The following is a 16,967-nucleotide window of genomic DNA, read 5'->3' as shown; positions in this document are numbered from 1 at the left end:
AAAAGAGAAAAAGAAAAAAAAGAGGAAAAGAGAAAAGAAAGAAAGAAGAAAGAGAAAAAAGAGAAAAAAGAAAAAAAGAGAGAAAAGAAAAAAGAGAAGAAAGAAAAAAGAGGAAGAAGAGAAAAGAGGAAGAGGAAAAAGAGAAAAGAGAAATAGAAGAAAAAGAAAAAAGAGGAAGAGAAAAAAGAGGAAGAAGAGAAAAGAGAAAAAAGAGAAAAGAGGAAAAGAGAAAAGAGGAGAAGAGGAAGAAGAGGAAAAGAGGAAGGAGAAGAAAAGAGGAAGAAGAGGAAGGAGAGAAGAGGAAGAGGAAGAAGGGAAAGGAGAGGAAGGAGAGAAGAGGAGGAGGAAGAAGAGAAAGGAAGAAGAGGAAAAAGAGAAAAGAGGAGAAAAGGAAGGAGAGAGGAGGAAGAGGAAAAAGAGGAAGGAGAGAAGAGGAAGAGGAAGAAGAGAAAAGAGGAAGAGGAAGAACAAGAGGAAGAAGAGGAAGGAGAGAAGAGGAAGAGGAAGAAGAGGAGAAGAAGAAGGACAGAAGAGGAAGAGGAAGAGGAAGAAGAGGAGAAGAGGAACGAGAGAAGAGGAAGAGGAGGAAGAGGAAGAAGAGGAAGAAGAAGAGGAAGAAGAGGAGAAGAAGAAGGACAGAAGAGGAAGAGAAAGGAGAGAAGAGGAAGAAGAGGAAGGAGACAAGAGGAAGAGGAAGAACAGGAAGAAGAAGAAGAGGAAGGAAAGAAGAGGAGGAGGAAGAAAAGAGAAGAGGAAGAGGAAGAAGAGAAGAGGAGGAAGGAGAGAAGAGGAAGAAGAGAAAAGAGGAAGAAGAAGAGGAGGAAGAAGAGAAGAGCAGGAGCAGCAGGAGCCGCCCCGCGCTCACCTCCGTCCGCACCTCCAGCACGGATTTGAAGTCGTTGGACATCGAGGCCAGCTTGGACTGGGGGGGGCGGGGGGGTCAGGCTGGGGGGGGCAGGGGGTCCCGGAGCCCCCCCCGGAGCCCCCCCCGGAGCCCCCCCGGAGCCCCCCCCGAGCCCCCAGCCCCATTCCCACCTGCAGGCCCAGCAGGACGCTGTTGGAGTGGCTGTGGGGGTGGCGCCCGGGCGGGCCCCCCCGCGCCCGCAGCAGCTCCCGCAGCCGCGCCAGCTGCCCGCTCAGGCTGCCGATGTCCTGGGGGGGCGGGGGGCGCGGGGGGGGGGTCAGGGGCACCCCAGAAACGGCCCCCGAGCCGCCCCCCCCCCCCCCGCAGCCCCCCAGCCACCCCCTCACCTGTTTGATGATGTAGGTGAGCTCCTCGATCTCCACGGATTTGTCGTCGAACAGGGATTTGCGCTTGGCCACTGCGGGGGGAGGTCAGGGAGCCCCAGGGACCCCCAGGGACCCCCCCAGGGACCCCCAGAACCCCACAGAGACCCCCCAGGGACCCCCCCTGAGACCCCCAGAGACCCCCAGAGCCCCCAGAGACTCCCAGGGACCCCCCCAGAGACCCCCAGAGAGCCCCAGGGACCCCCCCTGAGACCCCCAGAGCCCCACAGAGACCCCCAGAACCCCACAGAGACCCCCCCAGGGACCCCCGGGGACCCCAGAGACCCCCAGAGCCCCCCGGGGACCCCCCAGAGACCCCCCCAGAGACCCCCAGAGCCCCCCGAGACCCCCGACACCCCCCCCGAGACCTCTCCAGAGACCCCCAGGGACCCCCCAGAGACCCCCAGAGACACCCCAGAGACCCCCAGAGACCCCCAGAGACCCCAGAGACCCCCCAGATACCCCCAGAGCCCCCCCAGAGCCCCCCGAGACCCCCAGAACCCCACAGAGACCCCCCAGGGACCCCCCCTGAGACCCCCAGAGACCCCAGAGCCCCCCAAAGCCCCCCACTCACGGATGGTCAGCTTCTCCAGCTTGGCAAAGGTGTTGCTCAGATCCTTCCCGATGCGCCTGAAAAGGGGAGGGGGTGTCAGGGATGGGGGGGGCCTGGAGACCCCCACCCACCCCACCCCCCCCCCCCCCACACACACACCTGGGGACCCCCACCCATTTTCCTCGGGACCCCAACTCCAATTCCTGGAGACCCCCCCCCCCCCCCAGCCCAATTCCCGGGGATCCCCAACCCCCAATTCCGGGTGATCCAGACCCCCCCCACACACCTGGGGACCCCCGCCCCAAAATTCCTGCTGCTCCCCACAGCTGGGGACCCCCACCCCAATTCCTGGGGACCCCTAACCCCCAATTCCCAAGGATCCCAGACCCCCCACACCTGGAGACCCCAACCCCCCAATTCCAAGGGACCCCCACCCCAAAATTCCTGGACACCCCCACTCCAATTCCCAGGGATCCCGACCCCCAAATTCCCGGGGACCCCAACACCCACTCTTAGGGACCCCCCACCCCAATTCCTGCTGCTCCCCACACCTGGGGACCCCCCAGCCCCTCCTGTCCCACCTGGGGACCCTGACCCCCCCTCCCAGCCCATCCCCCGCTGGATTTCGGGGTGTCCCCCCCCCCCCCCTTTGCAGCCCCCTCCTCACTTGGCCATCAGGCTGAACTCGCTGCGCTGCCGCCCGGGCCCGGGGCCGCCTCGGCCCGCCTGGAGCCCCCCGTCCTGGGGGGGGGGGGCACAGGGGGGGTCAGGGGGGACCCCCGGGAGGGAAAAGCGGGGGAGACCCCCAGGTAAAGGTGGGGGGGAGGGGGATTTGGGGTCCCGGGGGTCCCGGGCTCACCTGCCGGCCCTGCAGCGATTTGCAGGCGAAGAGGAACTCCTGGGTCCTGTCGCGACACGACATGACGTCGGCGGGCGGGGGCTCCGGGGGGGGCAGGGCCGCGGTCCGGGGGGGCCCCGGGGGCTCGCCCGGTTCCCGCTGCCTAGGCCCGAGCCGGCGGCGCGCCTGCATCGGGGCTCATCGCCTGCGCCTGCGGCACCGGGGGGACACCGGGGGGGTCACACCGGGACCCCCGCCCCGGGACCGCCCGGCCCTGGCAGCCCCCGGAGCTCCCGGCGGGGCCCAGGGGGGTCCCGGGCCCGCCCCGCCCCCCCCGCCCCTCACCGCGGGCTCGGCCGGGCCGGACGCCGCCACCGGGAGCCTCCGGGCGCGCTGACGTCACTGCCACGTCCCTTCCGCCGGAAGCGCCGCCGAAACCGGAACAGAACCCCCGGTACTTCCGGGAGGGAACGGAGGAGAGGCCGCGCCCCGATCGGGGGCGGTGCTGGCGAAGCCACGCCCATAGCAACAGGCCACACCCCACGGCAACGCCTCCCGCCGCTCGGGAACGGCGGGACCGGAGCGGCCCCGCCCCCGGGAGTGGTTTGGGAACGAGGCCCCGCCCCCAAAACCGGAGCGGGAATTGGGGCTCCGAGCGCCGGTACCGAGCCCGCACCGGGAACCCCGGGAACGGCGGGGCCCCGCCCCCGGCAGCCAGCCCCGCCCACCGCGTCGGCCCCGCCCTTAGCAACAAGCCCCTCCCTTAGCAACCCCCGCGCCCCGGAACCCCCCCCCCCGAAACGGCGCCGTTCCCCGTGACGCCATCAGGTGACGTCAGAGCGCGGTTCCGGTACGGCGGGACCCGACACAGAGCGGCTCAGGCGGAATGCGCGGCCTTTATTGGGGCGGGGGGGGCGGGGAGGGTCCCGTGGGCGGCGGCGGCGCCTCCCGCCGCTCCCGGCGCTGGTCCCGGTGCTCGCGGGGGTCCCGGAGCGGCTGGTCCCGGTGCGGCGGCTCCCGTTTCACTCCTCGCGTTTCTTGTAGTCCTGGATGTGGCCGAGCACCCAGGCGGCGGGCCCGAAGAACGAGGCGAACACGGCGGCCAGGCCCAGCACGGTGTCCTGCGGGCACAGCGCCGTTAGAGCCGCGCCGCGCCGCCCGCCAAGGTCACCCCGCCGCCCCCCGCCGCCCCCGCCGCCCCCGCGCTCACCGCGGTGCCCACGGGGCTCTGCGCGGGCCCGGAGCGGAGGCCGCGCGGGGCCGGGCCCGGCCGGGCCGCGGAGCGCAGGACGGAGCGGGCGATGAGGGCTGCGGGCGGCATGATGGCAGCGGCGGCGCGCTCTGACGTCACTTCCGGCGCGCTGCCGTACAACCCTCCCTCCGTAGCCGCGCCCCCTCATTAGCATAATTTATTCATAGCCGCGCTCGCTATTAGCATAGCCCCGCCCCCCAGCACGCCAGCCTCAAATAAAGTTTCCTCGTTTTTTATTTATCCCGTACAAACAGAACGGCTGAAAATAACAAAACAAAAAAAAAAAAAAAACAACAAACACAAAAAGAAAAATAAAATAAAATAAAAATTAAAATAAGAATCCAGCGCAAAAATCCCCTTCCGCCCCAAAAGCCGCGCTGCTGCTGGGGGGGGGGGGGGAAGGGGCGTTTTGTCACCCGCCCGCGGGGTCCCGCCAGGCCGGGCCGGGGCTGCTTTTGGGGGGGCTCAGTGGCAGCAGCCGGCGCAGGGGCCCCCCCCGGGGTGGGGGTCCCCGAATCTGGTGCTGCGGCTCAGGATCTCGTAGGAGGAATCGTCCCCGCAGCAGCCGGACACGCTGGGGGAGGTGGCGTCCACCTCGAACCTGGGGGGGGGGGACAGGGGGGGGGGCACGGGGTCACCGCCACCCCCCCAAATCCCCCCGAACCCCCCAAATCCCCCCTGACCCCCCCCCGGTGTCACCCGGACCCCCCCCCAGTGTCACCCCCCAGGCTGGCAGTGGGAGGGGACGGGAGGGGAAAGGGAGGGAGCAGCACCCAAAAAAGGGTAAAAACACCCCAAAAATCTGAGGAGAAAGGGTTAAAAAGCATCTGGGGAAGAGGGGGGTGGAACAGCCTGGGAAAAGGGGGTTGAAGGCCTGGGAGAATGGGTGGAAAACACCCAAAAAATGGAAAAATGGAAGAACGGGAAACGTGAAACGTCTCGGGGAGTTTGGGGTTAAAAATGCCAGATTTGGGTTATGGGAAACAGAAAACGGGTTGTGGAGAGTGGTGGGAAAAGGGAAAACTTTTGGAAAATTGGGTTAAAAAAGATGAAAAGGAAGCAAGGGGGAAAAAACTTGGAAAAGGGATTAAAATGTTGGAAAAAGGTTAAAAAGGGCGAAACCCCCAAAAATGTGTTTAAAAAACTAACAAAGGGTTAAAAGGATTCCTCTGGAACTGGGGAAAGAAAACATAAAATGAGCTTAAAATTCCCCCAGAAAAGGACCAAAACAACCAAAGAAATGGTTTAAAATAAATACAGAAATGGATAAAAGCCTTGGCTTAGAAAAAAATAAACCAGAAAGGGAAAAAATAAATAAAAAACAGAAAGGGAAAAAATAAACCAGAAAGGGAAAAAATAAATAGAAACCAGAAAGGGAAAAAATAAACCAGAAAGGGGAAAAGCTTTGGAGAATTAGCTTCAAAAACAACCCTAAATGGGTTAAAAAACCCAAGGAAGGGTTCAAAACCCCCCCAAAAACCGGCAGGAAAGCCACGTGCAAGAAAAGCTTTGCAAGAAAAATGACCAAAAAAAAAAAGGCAAAACTTCCCCAGAAACGCCTTTCAAACCCTTCCTCCGAGGGCTTTCGCCCAAACCTGGGGGTGCCCCCGCCCCGAATTTGGGTCCCGAGGGGGGGTCCCGAGCACCCACCTCTGTCTGTGCCCCTGCCCCGCCTGCCCGCGGCGCCCGGCCCCGGCCACTGCAACGACAGGGTGCCACAGGTGTCAGCGCCCCGCGCCGTGCCCTGCCCGTGCCACCGCTGTCCCCGGTGCCACCGCTGCCCCCGGTGCCACCGCTGCCCCCGGTGCCACCGCCGTGCCCGCCGTGCCCGCGGGCCGCACTTACTGCAGCGCCTCGCGGAAGAACTGCAGGGCGCCGTGGTTGTGCTTGAACACGGTCAGCATCACCTTCTTCATCTGCGTGCTGCGGGCACGGGGCGCGGCCCCGGAGCGCTCGGTGTCACCCCAAAAACCGGCCCGGGGGCACCCCAAAATCTGCCCAGCTTTGGCTCCAAACTGACCCAGTTTCACCCCAAAAACTGGCCCAGTGTCACCCCAAAAACCGGCCCAGTGTCACCCCAAAGACTGCTCTGCATAGGCCCCAAACTGACCCGGTTTCACCCCAAAAACTGGCCCAGTTTCACCCCAAAGACTGCTCTGCATAGGCCCCAAACTGACCCAGATTCACCCCAAAAACCGGCCCGGGGGCACCCCAAAGACTGCCCAGCTTTGGCTCCAAACTGACCCAGTTTCACCCCAAAAACCGGCCCAGTGTCACCCCAAAGACTGCCCTGCTTCGGCCCCAAACTGACCCGGTTTCACCCCAAAAACCGGCCCAGTGTCACCCCAAAGACTGCCCTGCTTCGGCCCCAAACTGACCCGGTTTCACCCCAAAAACCGGCCCAGGGGCACCCCAAAGACTGCTCTCCATAGGCCCCAAACTGACCCGGTTTCACCCCAAAAACCGGCCCGGGGGCACCCCAAAGACTGCCCTGCTTTGGCTCCAAACTGACCCAGTTTCACCCCAAAAACCGGCCCAGTGTCACCCCAAAGACTGCCCTGCTTCGGCCCCAAACTGACCCAATTTCACCCCAAAACCCACGCTGGTTTCACCCCCAAACTGCCCTGGTTTCACCCCAAAACATCCCCAATTCCCCCCCAAACTGCCCCATTTCACCCAAACTCACCCTGGTTCTGCCCCCAGACCCCCTCCATCCCCCCCAAACCCCCCAGTTTCTCCCCAAACCCCCTCCATTCCCACCCAAACTCCCCCCAGTTGCCCCCCCAAGCCCCCCTCACCTGTTGGCCACCAGCTGCAGGATCTGCAGCAGGAACTTGCCCAGGCCCCGCCGCCGCACCCGGCTCTCCAGCTGCACCTCGTAGCTGCGGGAGGGACACCCCAAAAACCCCCGCTGAGACCCCGGGAAGGGCCCCGGAGCCGCGCTCACGCTCGGGGACCTCGCTCACCAGTACAGGACCTCGTCGCCGCACTCGACGTCGAAGCGGAAGTGGGAGAAGGCGACGGGGCCGGCGCCGGGCTCGCGGGCCAGCAGGTACCAGGCGCGCTCGTCCCGCAGCTCCTCCCGCTTCTCCCGCTCCTTCCAGCCCCACTCGCTCTGCTCGTACCTGGGCGGGGGGAAAAAACGGGGTTTGGGGGGGGAAATGGGGATTTGGGGGGGAAAAAAACGGGGGTTTGGGGGGGAAAACGGGGTTTGGGAGGTCGAAATGGGGGTTTGGGAGGGAAAACTGGGGTTTGGGGGGGAAAACTGGGGGTTTGGGAGGGAAAACTGGGGGTTTGGGAGGGAAAATGTAGGTTTGAGGGGGGGGGAAAACAGGGTTTGGGGTCGAAATGGGGGTTTGGGGGGGAAATGGGGGTTTGGGGGGGAAAGACAGGGGTTTGGGGAGGGAAATGGGGGTTTGGGGGGTGAGAATGGGGTTTGGGGGGGGAAATGGGGATTTGGGGGGGGAAATGGGGTTTGGGAGGTTGAAATGGGGGTTTGGGAGGGAAAAACAGGGGTTTGGGCCAAAAATCGCCAGGGGATGTCAGGAAAAAAAACTCAGGGATTTGGGGGTAAAAAATACAGGGTTTGCGGGAAAAAAGACCCCGGGGATTTGGGGGAAAAACACCCGGGGATTTGGGGGAAAAGGCCCTGGGGATTTGGGGGAAAAACACCCGGGGATTTGGGGGAAATCATGGCAAGAACCGAGGTGGGAAATCAAAATCACGGGAACCAAGGTGAACTGCAGGGAGGAGGGTGGGAAATGCCAATCCTGGTGATTTTGGGGTAGGAAAAGCCATGAGTTTCTGGAGAAAAGCTGCGAGGCGCCACTCACAGCGTCTGCATGTTGGCCTTGGTCAGCTCGAAGGCCCAGTCCAGGGTGGAGGGCTCCAGGCCGGACACGCGGCGGCACTCGATGGACACGTTCAGGCTGTGGGACAGACGGGGACGCGGCGCTGACACCGGCACGGGGCTCGGGGACACCCAGAGCAGCCTTGGGGACACTGGGGATGGCTCAGAGGCGCTGGGAATGGCCTCGGGGACACCGGGGATGGCCTCAGGAGCCCCAGGAACGCTCTGGGGACACCAGGATCAGCCTTGGGGACACCGGGGATGGCCTCAGGAACCCCAGGAACGCTCTGGGGACACTGGGATCAGCCTCAGGAACCCCAAGAACGCTCTGGGGACACCAGGATCAGCCCTGGGGACACCAGGGATGGCCTCAGGAGCCCCAGGAACACTCTGGGGACACCAGGATCAGCCTTGGGGACATCAGGAACGCTCTGGGGACACCAAGATCAGCCTTGGGGACATCAGGAACGCTCTGGGGACACCGGGATCAGCCTTGGGGACATCAGGAACGCTCTGGGGACACCAAGATCAGCCTTGGGGACATCAGGAACGCTCTGGGGACACCGGGATCAGCCTTGGGGACACCGGGGATGGCCTCAGGAACCCCAGGAAAACTCTGGGGACACTGGGATCAGCCTTGGGGACACCAAGATCAGCCCTAGGGACACCAGGGATGCCCTCAGGAACCCCAGGAACGCTCTGGGGACACTCTGGGAACACTGGGATCAGCCTCAGGAGCCCCAGGAACACTCTGGGGACACCGGGAGCGCCGGCACTCACCCGTTCCTGTCGTACTTTTTGAACACCGGGAAGGCCTCGAGGGGATCTTGGAGCTGGAAGAGACCAAAGAGCGGCCGAGCGGCAGCGCGGCGCTGGCGGGGCTCTCACCAATTCCGGCCTTTTCCTCCCCGATTTTGTTTGCCACACTCACTTTGTTGGCGGCCTCGACCTTGGCGCAGACGGCGGCCATGGCCGCGCGCTCCTCCAGCCGCCGCTGCTTCTTCTCCTTGGCTTTGCTCGACTTCCTCTGGGGTGAAAATGCACCAAAACCGCGGGGATTGGCACCAAAGCCCGGCCATCCCCACCGGCGGGACGCTCCGCCCGCCGGCGAGCCCAAAAGTTCTGCCCCAAAGTAATTAACGACCGTCAAAAGTCGTCAGCAGGTGAGGAGAGGGGGCTGGCCCGAAATCTTGGGGGAAAAAGGGTTTTAGGGAGAAAAGCAGCGTTGGAATTTTTAGCATCCCTGTGGGGGTGTTGCTGCTGTTTGAAGGGGTTTTGCCCCAAAATCTCCGGGGTTTTAGGTGGGACAAGCAGCGGCCACGTAAAAGTGTTCCTTCTGAGTGGTTTTCCCCAAATCTGAGGAGATTGGCACTAAAAGTTCACCCAAAATGAGGGATCCTGCTGGGATCCCCCCTAATCTCCGGACAAAGAGGGACTGGGATTGCTGAGCTTCAGCGCCACCAAAATCAGGTGAAGTGCACCCAAAAGGAAAGATGTGACAGGAAAAGCAGCGGGATGGGGAGGGGGACAGGTGAATGTCCCTCACAAACACATCTGACAGTGGGTTTGGGGGAATGACGGCGTTTTGGGGGTTGGAGCAGCCAGCACCGGCTGCTGGCTGGGATGTGGATGCTAAAACCTCCACTTTAGGGTCATTCTGGGGGGAAAACAGGGAAATTTCCCAGCAGGTGGGGTCCGTGGTTGGATGGGACATCACGGGAGGTGTCTGGGGAAGCACAGCCCCAAATCCTCCCAAAACAGCCCCAAATCCCCACTTAAATCCCCTCTAGTCCTGACCTCTGCTCTCTACACAGCCCCGAGAGCCCCAAATCGTCTGGAACGGCCCCAAATCCCCTCGGGGAGCCTCAAATCCACTCAGAAAACCCCACATTGCGCCGTGGGAACCTCATATTCTCACGAAAGCTTCTAAAACCCTCGCAAAAGCCCCAAGAGCCTCAGAGAGCCCAAAAACGTCCCAATTTCCACACAGCAGCATCCAGACCCCTCGCAGAGGCACAAGCATCCTCCTAAGAGCCCCAAATGACCTCAAACAACCCCAAAACCTCACGGAAAGTCCCAAATCCCCAAATCCCCCCATGGTAGCCCTGTTCTACCCCAAAGAGCCTCCCCATCCTCTGAGACGGTCCCAAATGCCGTCACAGAACCCCCGTAAGGCCTCGCGGAGACCTCCCACCCTCTGAGACGACCCCAAATTCCCTCGCAGAACTCCCGCGTCCCCTCGCGGCGACCCTCCACCCGTTCATGCGGCCCCAAATCCACTCAGCGGCGCCTCGCAGGCCCCACCCCTGCTCTCTTTCCCCTCAGGCCGAGCCCCCCCGAGGGCGGCGCGGCTCTGCTCACCCCCATAATGGCGGCGGCGGCGGCTCCTCACGGCGCGGGGGGCGCGGAGGTTCTGAGGGGGCGCGCGCGGGGGGCGCGCTATTTATAAGGGGGGGGGAGGGGGGGCGGAGCGCAAAGCGCGCGAGCCCGCGGCCGGCGGCCAATGCGCAGGCGCGGAGGGGAAAGGGGCGGGGCGAAGGGGGCGGTGGCGCGGGCGGGGCCGCCGCGCGTGCGCTAAAGCGGCGCGGGAAGGGCGGGGGGCAGCGGGCGCGTGGCGGCGGCGCGGGGCGCGAAGGCGGCTCGGCGCTGATTGGCTGAGAGCGGATTGGGCGGGAGCGCGGGAGGCCACGCCCAGTGCGCTGAGGGGAGCGGGGCCGCCATTGTGGGAGCGGGGGCCCCGGAGAGCCCGGTACGGGCTAAACCGGCACCAGAGAGCCCCGTACGGCTCCAAACCGGCACGAGAGAGCCCGGTACGGGCCAAACCGGCACGAGAGAGCCCGGTACGGGCTAAACCGGCCCCAGAGAGCCCGGTACGGCTCCAAACCGGCACCAGAGAGCCCGGTACGGGCTAAACCGGCCCCGGAGAGCCCCGTACGGCTCCAAACCGGCACGAGAGAGCCCGGTACGGGCCAAACCGGCCCCGGAGAGCCCGGTACGGGCTAAACCGGCCCCTGAGAGCCCGGTACGGCTCCAAAACGGCACTAGAGAGCCCGGTACGGCACCAGAGAGCCCGGTACAGCGTCACGGAACCCGGTACAGCCCTAAACCGGCACCAGAGTCCCCGGTATGGCCCCACAGGTCCCGGTACGGCCCCACAGCCCAGTACGGACTGACAGACTCCAGTTTGCCACATACAATATTGCCTGCCCCACAGCCCTGCCCCATAACCCTGACCCACAGCCCTGCCCCACGGCTCTGCCCCACAGCTCTGATCCAGCCCCAACCCTCCCGCAATGGGGTCACCCCACAGGACCCAGCGGGGCACCCCCAGAGCAAAGGGGGTGACGGGGGCTGTGGGGCAGCCCCACAGAGTGTGATGGAGGGTGGGCATCCCCATGGGCCCCCCCAGCCCCACGGAGGGACAGACCCCAGACCCCACAAGAGGCACAGACCCCACAGGGGGACAGACCCCAGACCCACAGCCACCACCCAACCCCATAACAGCACCCTGAGCCCCAGCCCCACGTAGGGACAGACCCCAGCCCCACATGAGGACAGACCCCAACCCCACGTGGGGACAGCCCCCAGACCCACATGAGGACAGACCCCAGCCCCACATGGGGACAGACCCCAGCCCCACATGGGGACAGCCCCCAGACCCACATGAGGACAGACCTCAGACCCACGTGCGGACAGCCCCCAACCCCACGTAGGGACAGACCCCTCAGGGGGACAGCCCCCAGACCCACATGAGGACAGACCCCAGCCCCACATGAGGACAGACCCCAACCCCACGTGGGGACAGACCCCAGACCCACAGGGGGACAGCCCCCACTCCCACAGCTGCCCCACACCAGCCCCACCGACCCCCCCCCAGCCCCTTTGGCCCCCTCCCGGGGGTGCCGGTCCCGGACCCCCCCACGCCGAGGCTCCCGCTCGCCGCCCGGGCCCCCCCGAGCCCCCGAGGCGGCGCGGAGGGGTACGGGGGGCGGGGGGGCCGTGCTGAGGCCGCGGGAGCTGGAACTACTTTGGCACCGGGAGGCGGCGGCAGCGGCCGGCGGCGCTTTGTGCGGGCTCGGCGGGCTCGGGACCCCCGGCACGGCACCCCCGGCCGGGACCCCCCCTTCCCCACACCTCCCACCGGAGCCCCTCGGCTTCGGCCCCGCTCCGGGGGCGCTGCTGCCGCCGGGGGAGGGACCCTCCGGCCGGCCCCGCGCCCTCCCCGCGTCCCCACGCCCCCTCCCCAGGACCCCCGCGCTCGGGGTGAAGTTTGGCGGGGGGCGCCGGGGCCGAGCCCCTCCCCCGCGGGGCCGTGCGGGGACCCCCGGGGGGCTCGGGGGGCTCCCCGCGCCGCCCCCCCCGGGCGATGCCGTCGGTGATGGAGAAGCCCTCGGGGATCCTGTCCCGCAGCCGCGCCAAGGCGGGGGGCGGCGCGGGGCCCCCCCACTCCGAGGACGAGGCCAGCGAGGACGAGCACGCCCACGGTGAGCGACCCCCCCCTCCAAAAAAACACACAACCCCCGCACCTGCGAGCCCCCCGCTCCCCCAGGACACCCCCCGGCTGCGCCCCCCCCCCCCAAAAAAAAAAAAACGGCGGCGATGCCGGGGACGCCGCGCTCGCCCCGCGTGTTTATTTGGGGTGGGGGCAGCGGCGCTCACGTCACCCCCGCCCCCCCCGCGGGGTTTGGCTGGGTGGGGGGGACACACGGGGACATGGGGGGGGGGGGAACAAAGCCCCGTCCCCATTGTCCCCGGCCGCCCGCGTGTGCGCGGCCACAGCTTTGTTCGCCGGCGGGGAGGGGGTTCGGCCGCGGCCCCCCCCGGCCCGCAGCCCCCGGGGGGGGGGAGGCGGTGCGGACCCCCCCCCGGTAACCCCCGGCGCCCCTCCCGCCCGCAGACAGCATGATCCGGGTGGGGGCCGACTACCAGGCGGTGATTCCCGACTGCAAACCAGGTACGGAGCTTCGGGGAGGGGCCGGGGGGGTTCGGGGGTGTCCCCCACCCCCACCCCGCGCCCCGTGTGACCCCCCCGTGCCCCCCCCAGAGAGCCCCGCTCGCTACAGCAACAAGGAGCTGAAGGGGATGCTGGTGTGGGCCCCCAACCACTGCGTGTCTGACGCCAAACGTGAGCCCCCCCCCCCCGGCACGGGCTGTCCCTGCATGGCAGGGGGCGTTCGGGGTGGCCCCCACCCACCCCCTGCGCCCCCCCAACCTCCCCGGGACACCTCCCCCACCCCCCGGTGCCCCCCCCAGTCCCCCCTTTCACCCTCAACTGCTCCTTTACCCCCCCAACCCCTCCTTTATGTCCCCAGAACCTCCCCTTTGCCCCCAAAGCCCCTTTTACCCCCCTCCCACCCCCCCTTTTTACCCCCTTAACTCCTCCTCTGCCCCCCTGACCCCCCCATGCCCCCCCAAATCCCCCCCCCAGTGGACAGGTACATCGCCATGGCCAAGGACAAGCACGGCTACAACATCGAGCAGGTACCGAGCCCCCCAGATCCCCCCCGGGGCGCCCCCAAATGCCCCCAGAGCCCCCCGGGGCGCCCCCAAATGCCCTGCTGACCCCCCCGCGTGCCCCCGGCCAGGCCCTGGGCATGCTGCTGTGGCACAAACACGACGTGGAGAAGTCCTTGGCCGACCTGGCCAACTTCACGCCCTTCCCGGACGAGTGGACGGTGGAGGACAAGGTTCTGTTCGAGCAGGCCTTCAGCTTCCACGGCAAGAGCTTCGCCCGCATCCAGCAGATGGTGAGAGCCCAAAATGTGCCCCCAAACCCCCCCGGGGGGGGGGCACGGGCATCAGCCCCCCCTCCCTCACAGTGCTGGGCTTTTTGGGATTTTTTGGGATTTTTTGGGATTTTTGGGGGGCTTTTGGAAGGTGTTGTTGCTCCCATGAGACCCCCAGGGAGGTTTGGGGGGTCTGGGGGGGTCCCTCTTGGGCATGAGGGGGTGCCACCCCTTTACCCCCCCGCAGGAGATGGTACATCCCACCCTCTGTTGCCCCCCCAGGTGGTACCTCCCCCCCAGTTCTGGGGGTTCCCCCTGATTTTGGGGGTCCCGACCCCTCCATCTTCAGGGTTTCTCTGCCGTTTCCCCCTTTCCTATTTCTGGGGGTGCCCCCTCCTTTCCCTTCACCTCTCACCCCACCCCTAAGACCAAACCACCCCAAAACTCTCCCTGTGATCCCCCAAACCCCCGCTGTGCCCCCCAGCTCCCGGACAAGCTCATCCCCAGCCTGGTTAAGTATTATTATTCCTGGAAGAAAACGCGGTCCCGCACCAGCGTCATGGACCGCCAGGCCCGGCGCCTGCTGGGCCGCCGCGACCGCGACGACAGGTACAGGACCCCCCAGATCCCACCCTGAGCCACCCAAAACCTCCCCAAGACCTTCCCAAAACCTCCCCAAAACCTTCCCAAAACCTCCCCCAAAAACCTCCCCAGGACCTTCCCAAAACCTCCCCAAAAACCTCCCCATGACCTTCCCAAAACCTCCCCAAAAACTTCCCAAAACCTCCCCCAAAAACCTCCCCAAGACCTTCCCAAAACCTCCCCAAGACCTTCCCAAAACCTCCCCAAAACCTCCCCAAGACCTTCCCAAAAACCTCCCCAAAAACCTGTCAAAAACCTTCCTAAAACCTCCCCAAAAACCTCCCCAAGACCTCCCCAAAAACCTCCCAAAAACTCTCCAAAACCTTCCAAAAAACCTTCCCAAAACCTCCCCCAAAACCTCCTCAAGACCTCACCAAAAACCTCCCAAAAACTCCCCAAAACCTTCTGAAAAACCTCCCCAAAAACCTCCCCAAAAACCTCCCCAAAAAAACTTCCCAGAACGTTCCCAAAAGCCTCCCCAAAAATCTCCCAAACCCCCCAAACCCCCCCAAAGCCCCCCAAAGCCCCGGCTCCCCTCTGGCCCCGCAGCAACGACGAGACCGACGAGCACCGACCCAACCCCGAGGGGGACGCGGAGCCCGCGGACCCCAAAAAAGAGGTTGGGGGGCACAGGGGGAGTTTGGGGGGGCTCGGGGCCGTCACAGGGTGAAATCTGGGGGGTTGGGTTCAAGGGTGGGGTGATCAGGAAAGGGAGGGGAAGGAGAACAAGGGGGGAAATGGGGGAAACCCCCCAAATATGGGGCCAGAACCCCAAAAAACGGGGGTGAATCCCTAAAGGAGGGAGGAGCTGGGGCAGGGGGGGACCCCCAGAGTTTGGGGGAATCTTTGGGAATGGGGGGGGGAACCCCTGAAAACAACAAAAGGGAGCTGGGGGAGGGTCGGGAGACCCCAAAAATTGGGGAAAAACCCCGGAAATGGGGCGGAGGTGGCGCCCCCTGCTGGTGGGGGGGGGGAGAGAGCAGCGGCCGGGGCGGGAGGTACCAAACTCCAGGATTGGGGGGTGCTCAGGGGGTTTCCCCAGCCATAACCAACTCGAGTAACTGAGCTAATTAACGAACGGAACCAATTAACGCCCCGGCCCGGTCGCAGCCGTGCTACCCCAAGGCGGGGCCGCGCAAGGAACCGCAGTACCGGCACCACCCCCCGGCGCGGCAGCGGCGCCGCCCCCCCCGCGGGATGCGCCTGAGCCGCGAGGACGTGGCCGAGGTCACGGCCAACCCCGACCTGGGCGCGCGGGCCCTGCGCCAGCTCGACTGCCAGCTGGTGGCCCTCAAACGTCAGGTACGGCCCGAGGGACCCCCCCAACCCGCGGGACCCCCCCGGGGCGACCCCTCTGAGCCCCCTCCCCAATCCCCGCAGGTGCAGCGCATCAAGCAGATCAACAGCGGCCTCAGGCAGGCGCTGGACGGGGGCCTGGAGGGGCTGCGGCCGCCTGAGGTGGGTCCCCGCGTGCCCCACGGTGTCCCCACGGTGTCACAGCGGCTCCCCCTGTCCCCCTGCCCCCCCCCAGTCCCCCAAAATCTCCTCCGCTCACCCCCCAGGGCAACAGCAAGTTCAGCTCCCGCTGGACAACGGACGAGCAGCTGCTGGTGGTGCAGGGTGAGCGTCCCCCCTCGTTAGGCTAATGAGCCTCGTTAGGCTAATGACCCTGTCCCTCGCTGTCCCTCACTGCCCGTGTCCCTGTCCCCAGCCCTGCGCCGCTACGGCCGCGATTTCCCGGCGGTGGCGGCCGTGCTGGGCAACAAAACGGCGGCGCAGGTTCGGAGCTTCGTGCTGGGCCCCCGGCGCCGCCTCGGCCTCGAGCGGCTCCTGCAGGAGCGCCAGGGCCAGGGGGAGCCCCCCGGGGACCGCCCCGAGCCCGAGGAGGAGGAGGAGGAGGTGAGGAGGGGCTGGGGCTGGGGGCGGGGCTGGGCGGGCAGCGGGGCCCAGTCCCGGGCTGGTGCCAGTCCTGATCCTGGACTGGTCCCAGATCACATCAGAGCCAGTCTACCCCCCTGCCCCGACAATTAATCAATGACCCATCCCAATCAATCAATCAATCAATCACACCCCAATCAATCAATGGCCACGCCCCACCCGCACCACAGCCCTGCCCCCCATCCCCGCCCCCTTCTCAAACCCAGGCCCTGTCCTGGACCTGCCCACACCCCAACACTGCCCAGTCCCGCCCACCCTGGCCCCACCCACCCGGTCACACCCAATCCCTGCCCCGCCCATTCCAGCCCCACCCGGCCCCACCCAACCCCTGCCCCGCCCATTCCAGCCCCACCCGGCCCCACCCAATCCCTGCCCCGCCCATTCCAGCCCCACCCAACCCCTGCCCTGCCCCACCCAGCCCTGCCTCTCTCTCCACAGGTGCAGATCACGGGTGTGTCCCGCCCGGCCCCGCCCCTGCCGCCCTCGGCCCCTCCCCCTGGTGCGGCCCCGCCCCCCTCGCGCCCACCAGCCCCGCCCCCGCTGCTGCGCCCGGCCCCGCCCCCAGCCCCGCCCCCCGCGCTCCCCCGGCCGCCGCCGCCCCTCCAGCCCGGCCGGGCCCCGCCCCCGCTGCTCCGCCCTGGCCACGCCCCTGCCGTCAGGCCACGCCCACCTGCCGCCGGCCACGCCCCACCCCGCTGAGCGCCCCCTGCTGGGCCGGAGGACCGGGGGGTCCCGGGGGGTCCCCGTTTGCAATAAAGGTATTTTAGTAGAGCGGCTGCGAGTGCTGGGGGCACTGGGAGCACTGGGGTGTACTGGGAGCACTGCTCTGGACTGGGCAGAGGGGGCTGCAGCGGGAGCCCAGGCCCTTACTGGGAGCACTG

The 16,967-nt window shown here is 65.6% G+C and overlaps 3 protein-coding genes across 11 annotated transcripts in view; 1 reads left to right on the top strand and 2 right to left on the bottom strand.

Moving 5' to 3' along the window:
- The window catches only part of STX5 (syntaxin 5), a 7,694-nt gene extending 4,231 nt beyond the window's left edge, over positions 1-3,463 (bottom strand). Inside the window, exons 1-7 of one of the 2 annotated variants that reach the window (XM_053968075.1) lie at positions 3,024-3,463; positions 2,700-2,889; positions 2,508-2,581; positions 1,862-1,917; positions 1,252-1,322; positions 1,036-1,152; positions 866-922 (exon numbers count right to left, since the gene is read on the bottom strand). In XM_053968075.1, coding sequence (XP_053824050.1) covers positions 866-922; positions 1,036-1,152; positions 1,252-1,322; positions 1,862-1,917; positions 2,508-2,581; positions 2,700-2,870 — 546 coding nt within the window. In that variant the 5' untranslated portion in view covers positions 2,871-2,889; positions 3,024-3,463. The remainder of the gene's footprint in view (positions 1-865; positions 923-1,035; positions 1,153-1,251; positions 1,323-1,861; positions 1,918-2,507; positions 2,582-2,699; positions 2,890-3,023) is intronic. The other variant, XM_053968076.1, reaches the window with a different exon arrangement.
- Positions 3,464-3,555: 92 nt separating this feature from the next.
- On the bottom strand, positions 3,556-10,251 carry NAA40 (N-alpha-acetyltransferase 40, NatD catalytic subunit). 8 transcript variants are annotated; one of them, XM_053968082.1, is made up of 9 exons: positions 10,142-10,250; positions 8,712-8,807; positions 8,561-8,613; positions 7,764-7,859; positions 6,897-7,055; positions 6,729-6,812; positions 5,776-5,853; positions 5,581-5,629; positions 3,556-3,799 (listed from the first exon to the last, which is right to left on the bottom strand). In XM_053968082.1, exons 1-9 carry the CDS (start codon positions 10,145-10,147, stop codon positions 3,701-3,703), a joined length of 720 nt encoding a protein of 239 aa, XP_053824057.1. In that variant the 5' UTR covers positions 10,148-10,250; the 3' UTR covers positions 3,556-3,700. The 8 variants fall into 8 exon arrangements, 7 of the variants coding, with proteins under 7 accessions (XP_053824057.1, XP_053824060.1, XP_053824061.1 ...); XM_053968084.1 differs by lacking the exon at positions 3,556-3,799 and adding an exon at positions 4,103-4,189 and having other exon boundaries at positions 10,142-10,251; XM_053968080.1 differs by lacking the exon at positions 3,556-3,799 and adding an exon at positions 4,147-4,531 and having other exon boundaries at positions 10,142-10,251.
- A 1,273-nt stretch (positions 10,252-11,524) lies between these two features.
- Positions 11,525-16,857, top strand: RCOR2 (REST corepressor 2). The gene is made up of 12 exons (XM_053968071.1): positions 11,525-12,264; positions 12,678-12,734; positions 12,825-12,905; positions 13,209-13,261; positions 13,366-13,527; positions 13,991-14,115; positions 14,698-14,767; positions 15,259-15,450; positions 15,529-15,606; positions 15,711-15,768; positions 15,860-16,047; positions 16,525-16,857. The coding sequence occupies exons 1-12, from the start codon at positions 12,147-12,149 to the stop codon at positions 16,783-16,785; spliced, it is 1,443 nt and encodes a 480-aa protein (XP_053824046.1). The 5' UTR covers positions 11,525-12,146; the 3' UTR covers positions 16,786-16,857.
- The last annotated feature ends 110 nt before the right edge of the window (positions 16,858-16,967 follow it).

This window comes from Vidua chalybeata, chromosome 32 (assembly GCF_026979565.1).
Source record: "Vidua chalybeata isolate OUT-0048 chromosome 32, bVidCha1 merged haplotype, whole genome shotgun sequence".
NCBI lineage: Eukaryota > Metazoa > Chordata > Aves > Passeriformes > Viduidae > Vidua > Vidua chalybeata.
Note: the sequence above shows the minus strand (reverse complement) of the source record. Positions and strands in the feature narration are given on the sequence as shown.

Coding starts and splice junctions, on each gene's coding strand:
- NAA40 (XM_053968080.1), bottom strand. Junction 5,630..5,775: donor TTCTTCCGCGAGGCGCTGCA/GTAAGTGCGGCC, acceptor CTGTCGTTGCAG/TGGCCGGGGCCGGGCGCCGC. Junction 4,532..5,580: donor GGGCAGGGGCACAGACAGAG/GTGGGTGCTCGG, acceptor CCCCCCCCCCAG/GTTCGAGGTGGACGCCACCT.
- RCOR2 (XM_053968071.1), top strand. CDS start 12,147: ATGCCGTCGGTGATGGAGAAGCCCTCGGGGATCCTGTCCCGCAGCCGC. Junction 15,451..15,528: donor TGGTGGCCCTCAAACGTCAG/GTACGGCCCGAG, acceptor CAATCCCCGCAG/GTGCAGCGCATCAAGCAGAT. Junction 16,048..16,524: donor CCGAGGAGGAGGAGGAGGAG/GTGAGGAGGGGC, acceptor CTCTCTCCACAG/GTGCAGATCACGGGTGTGTC.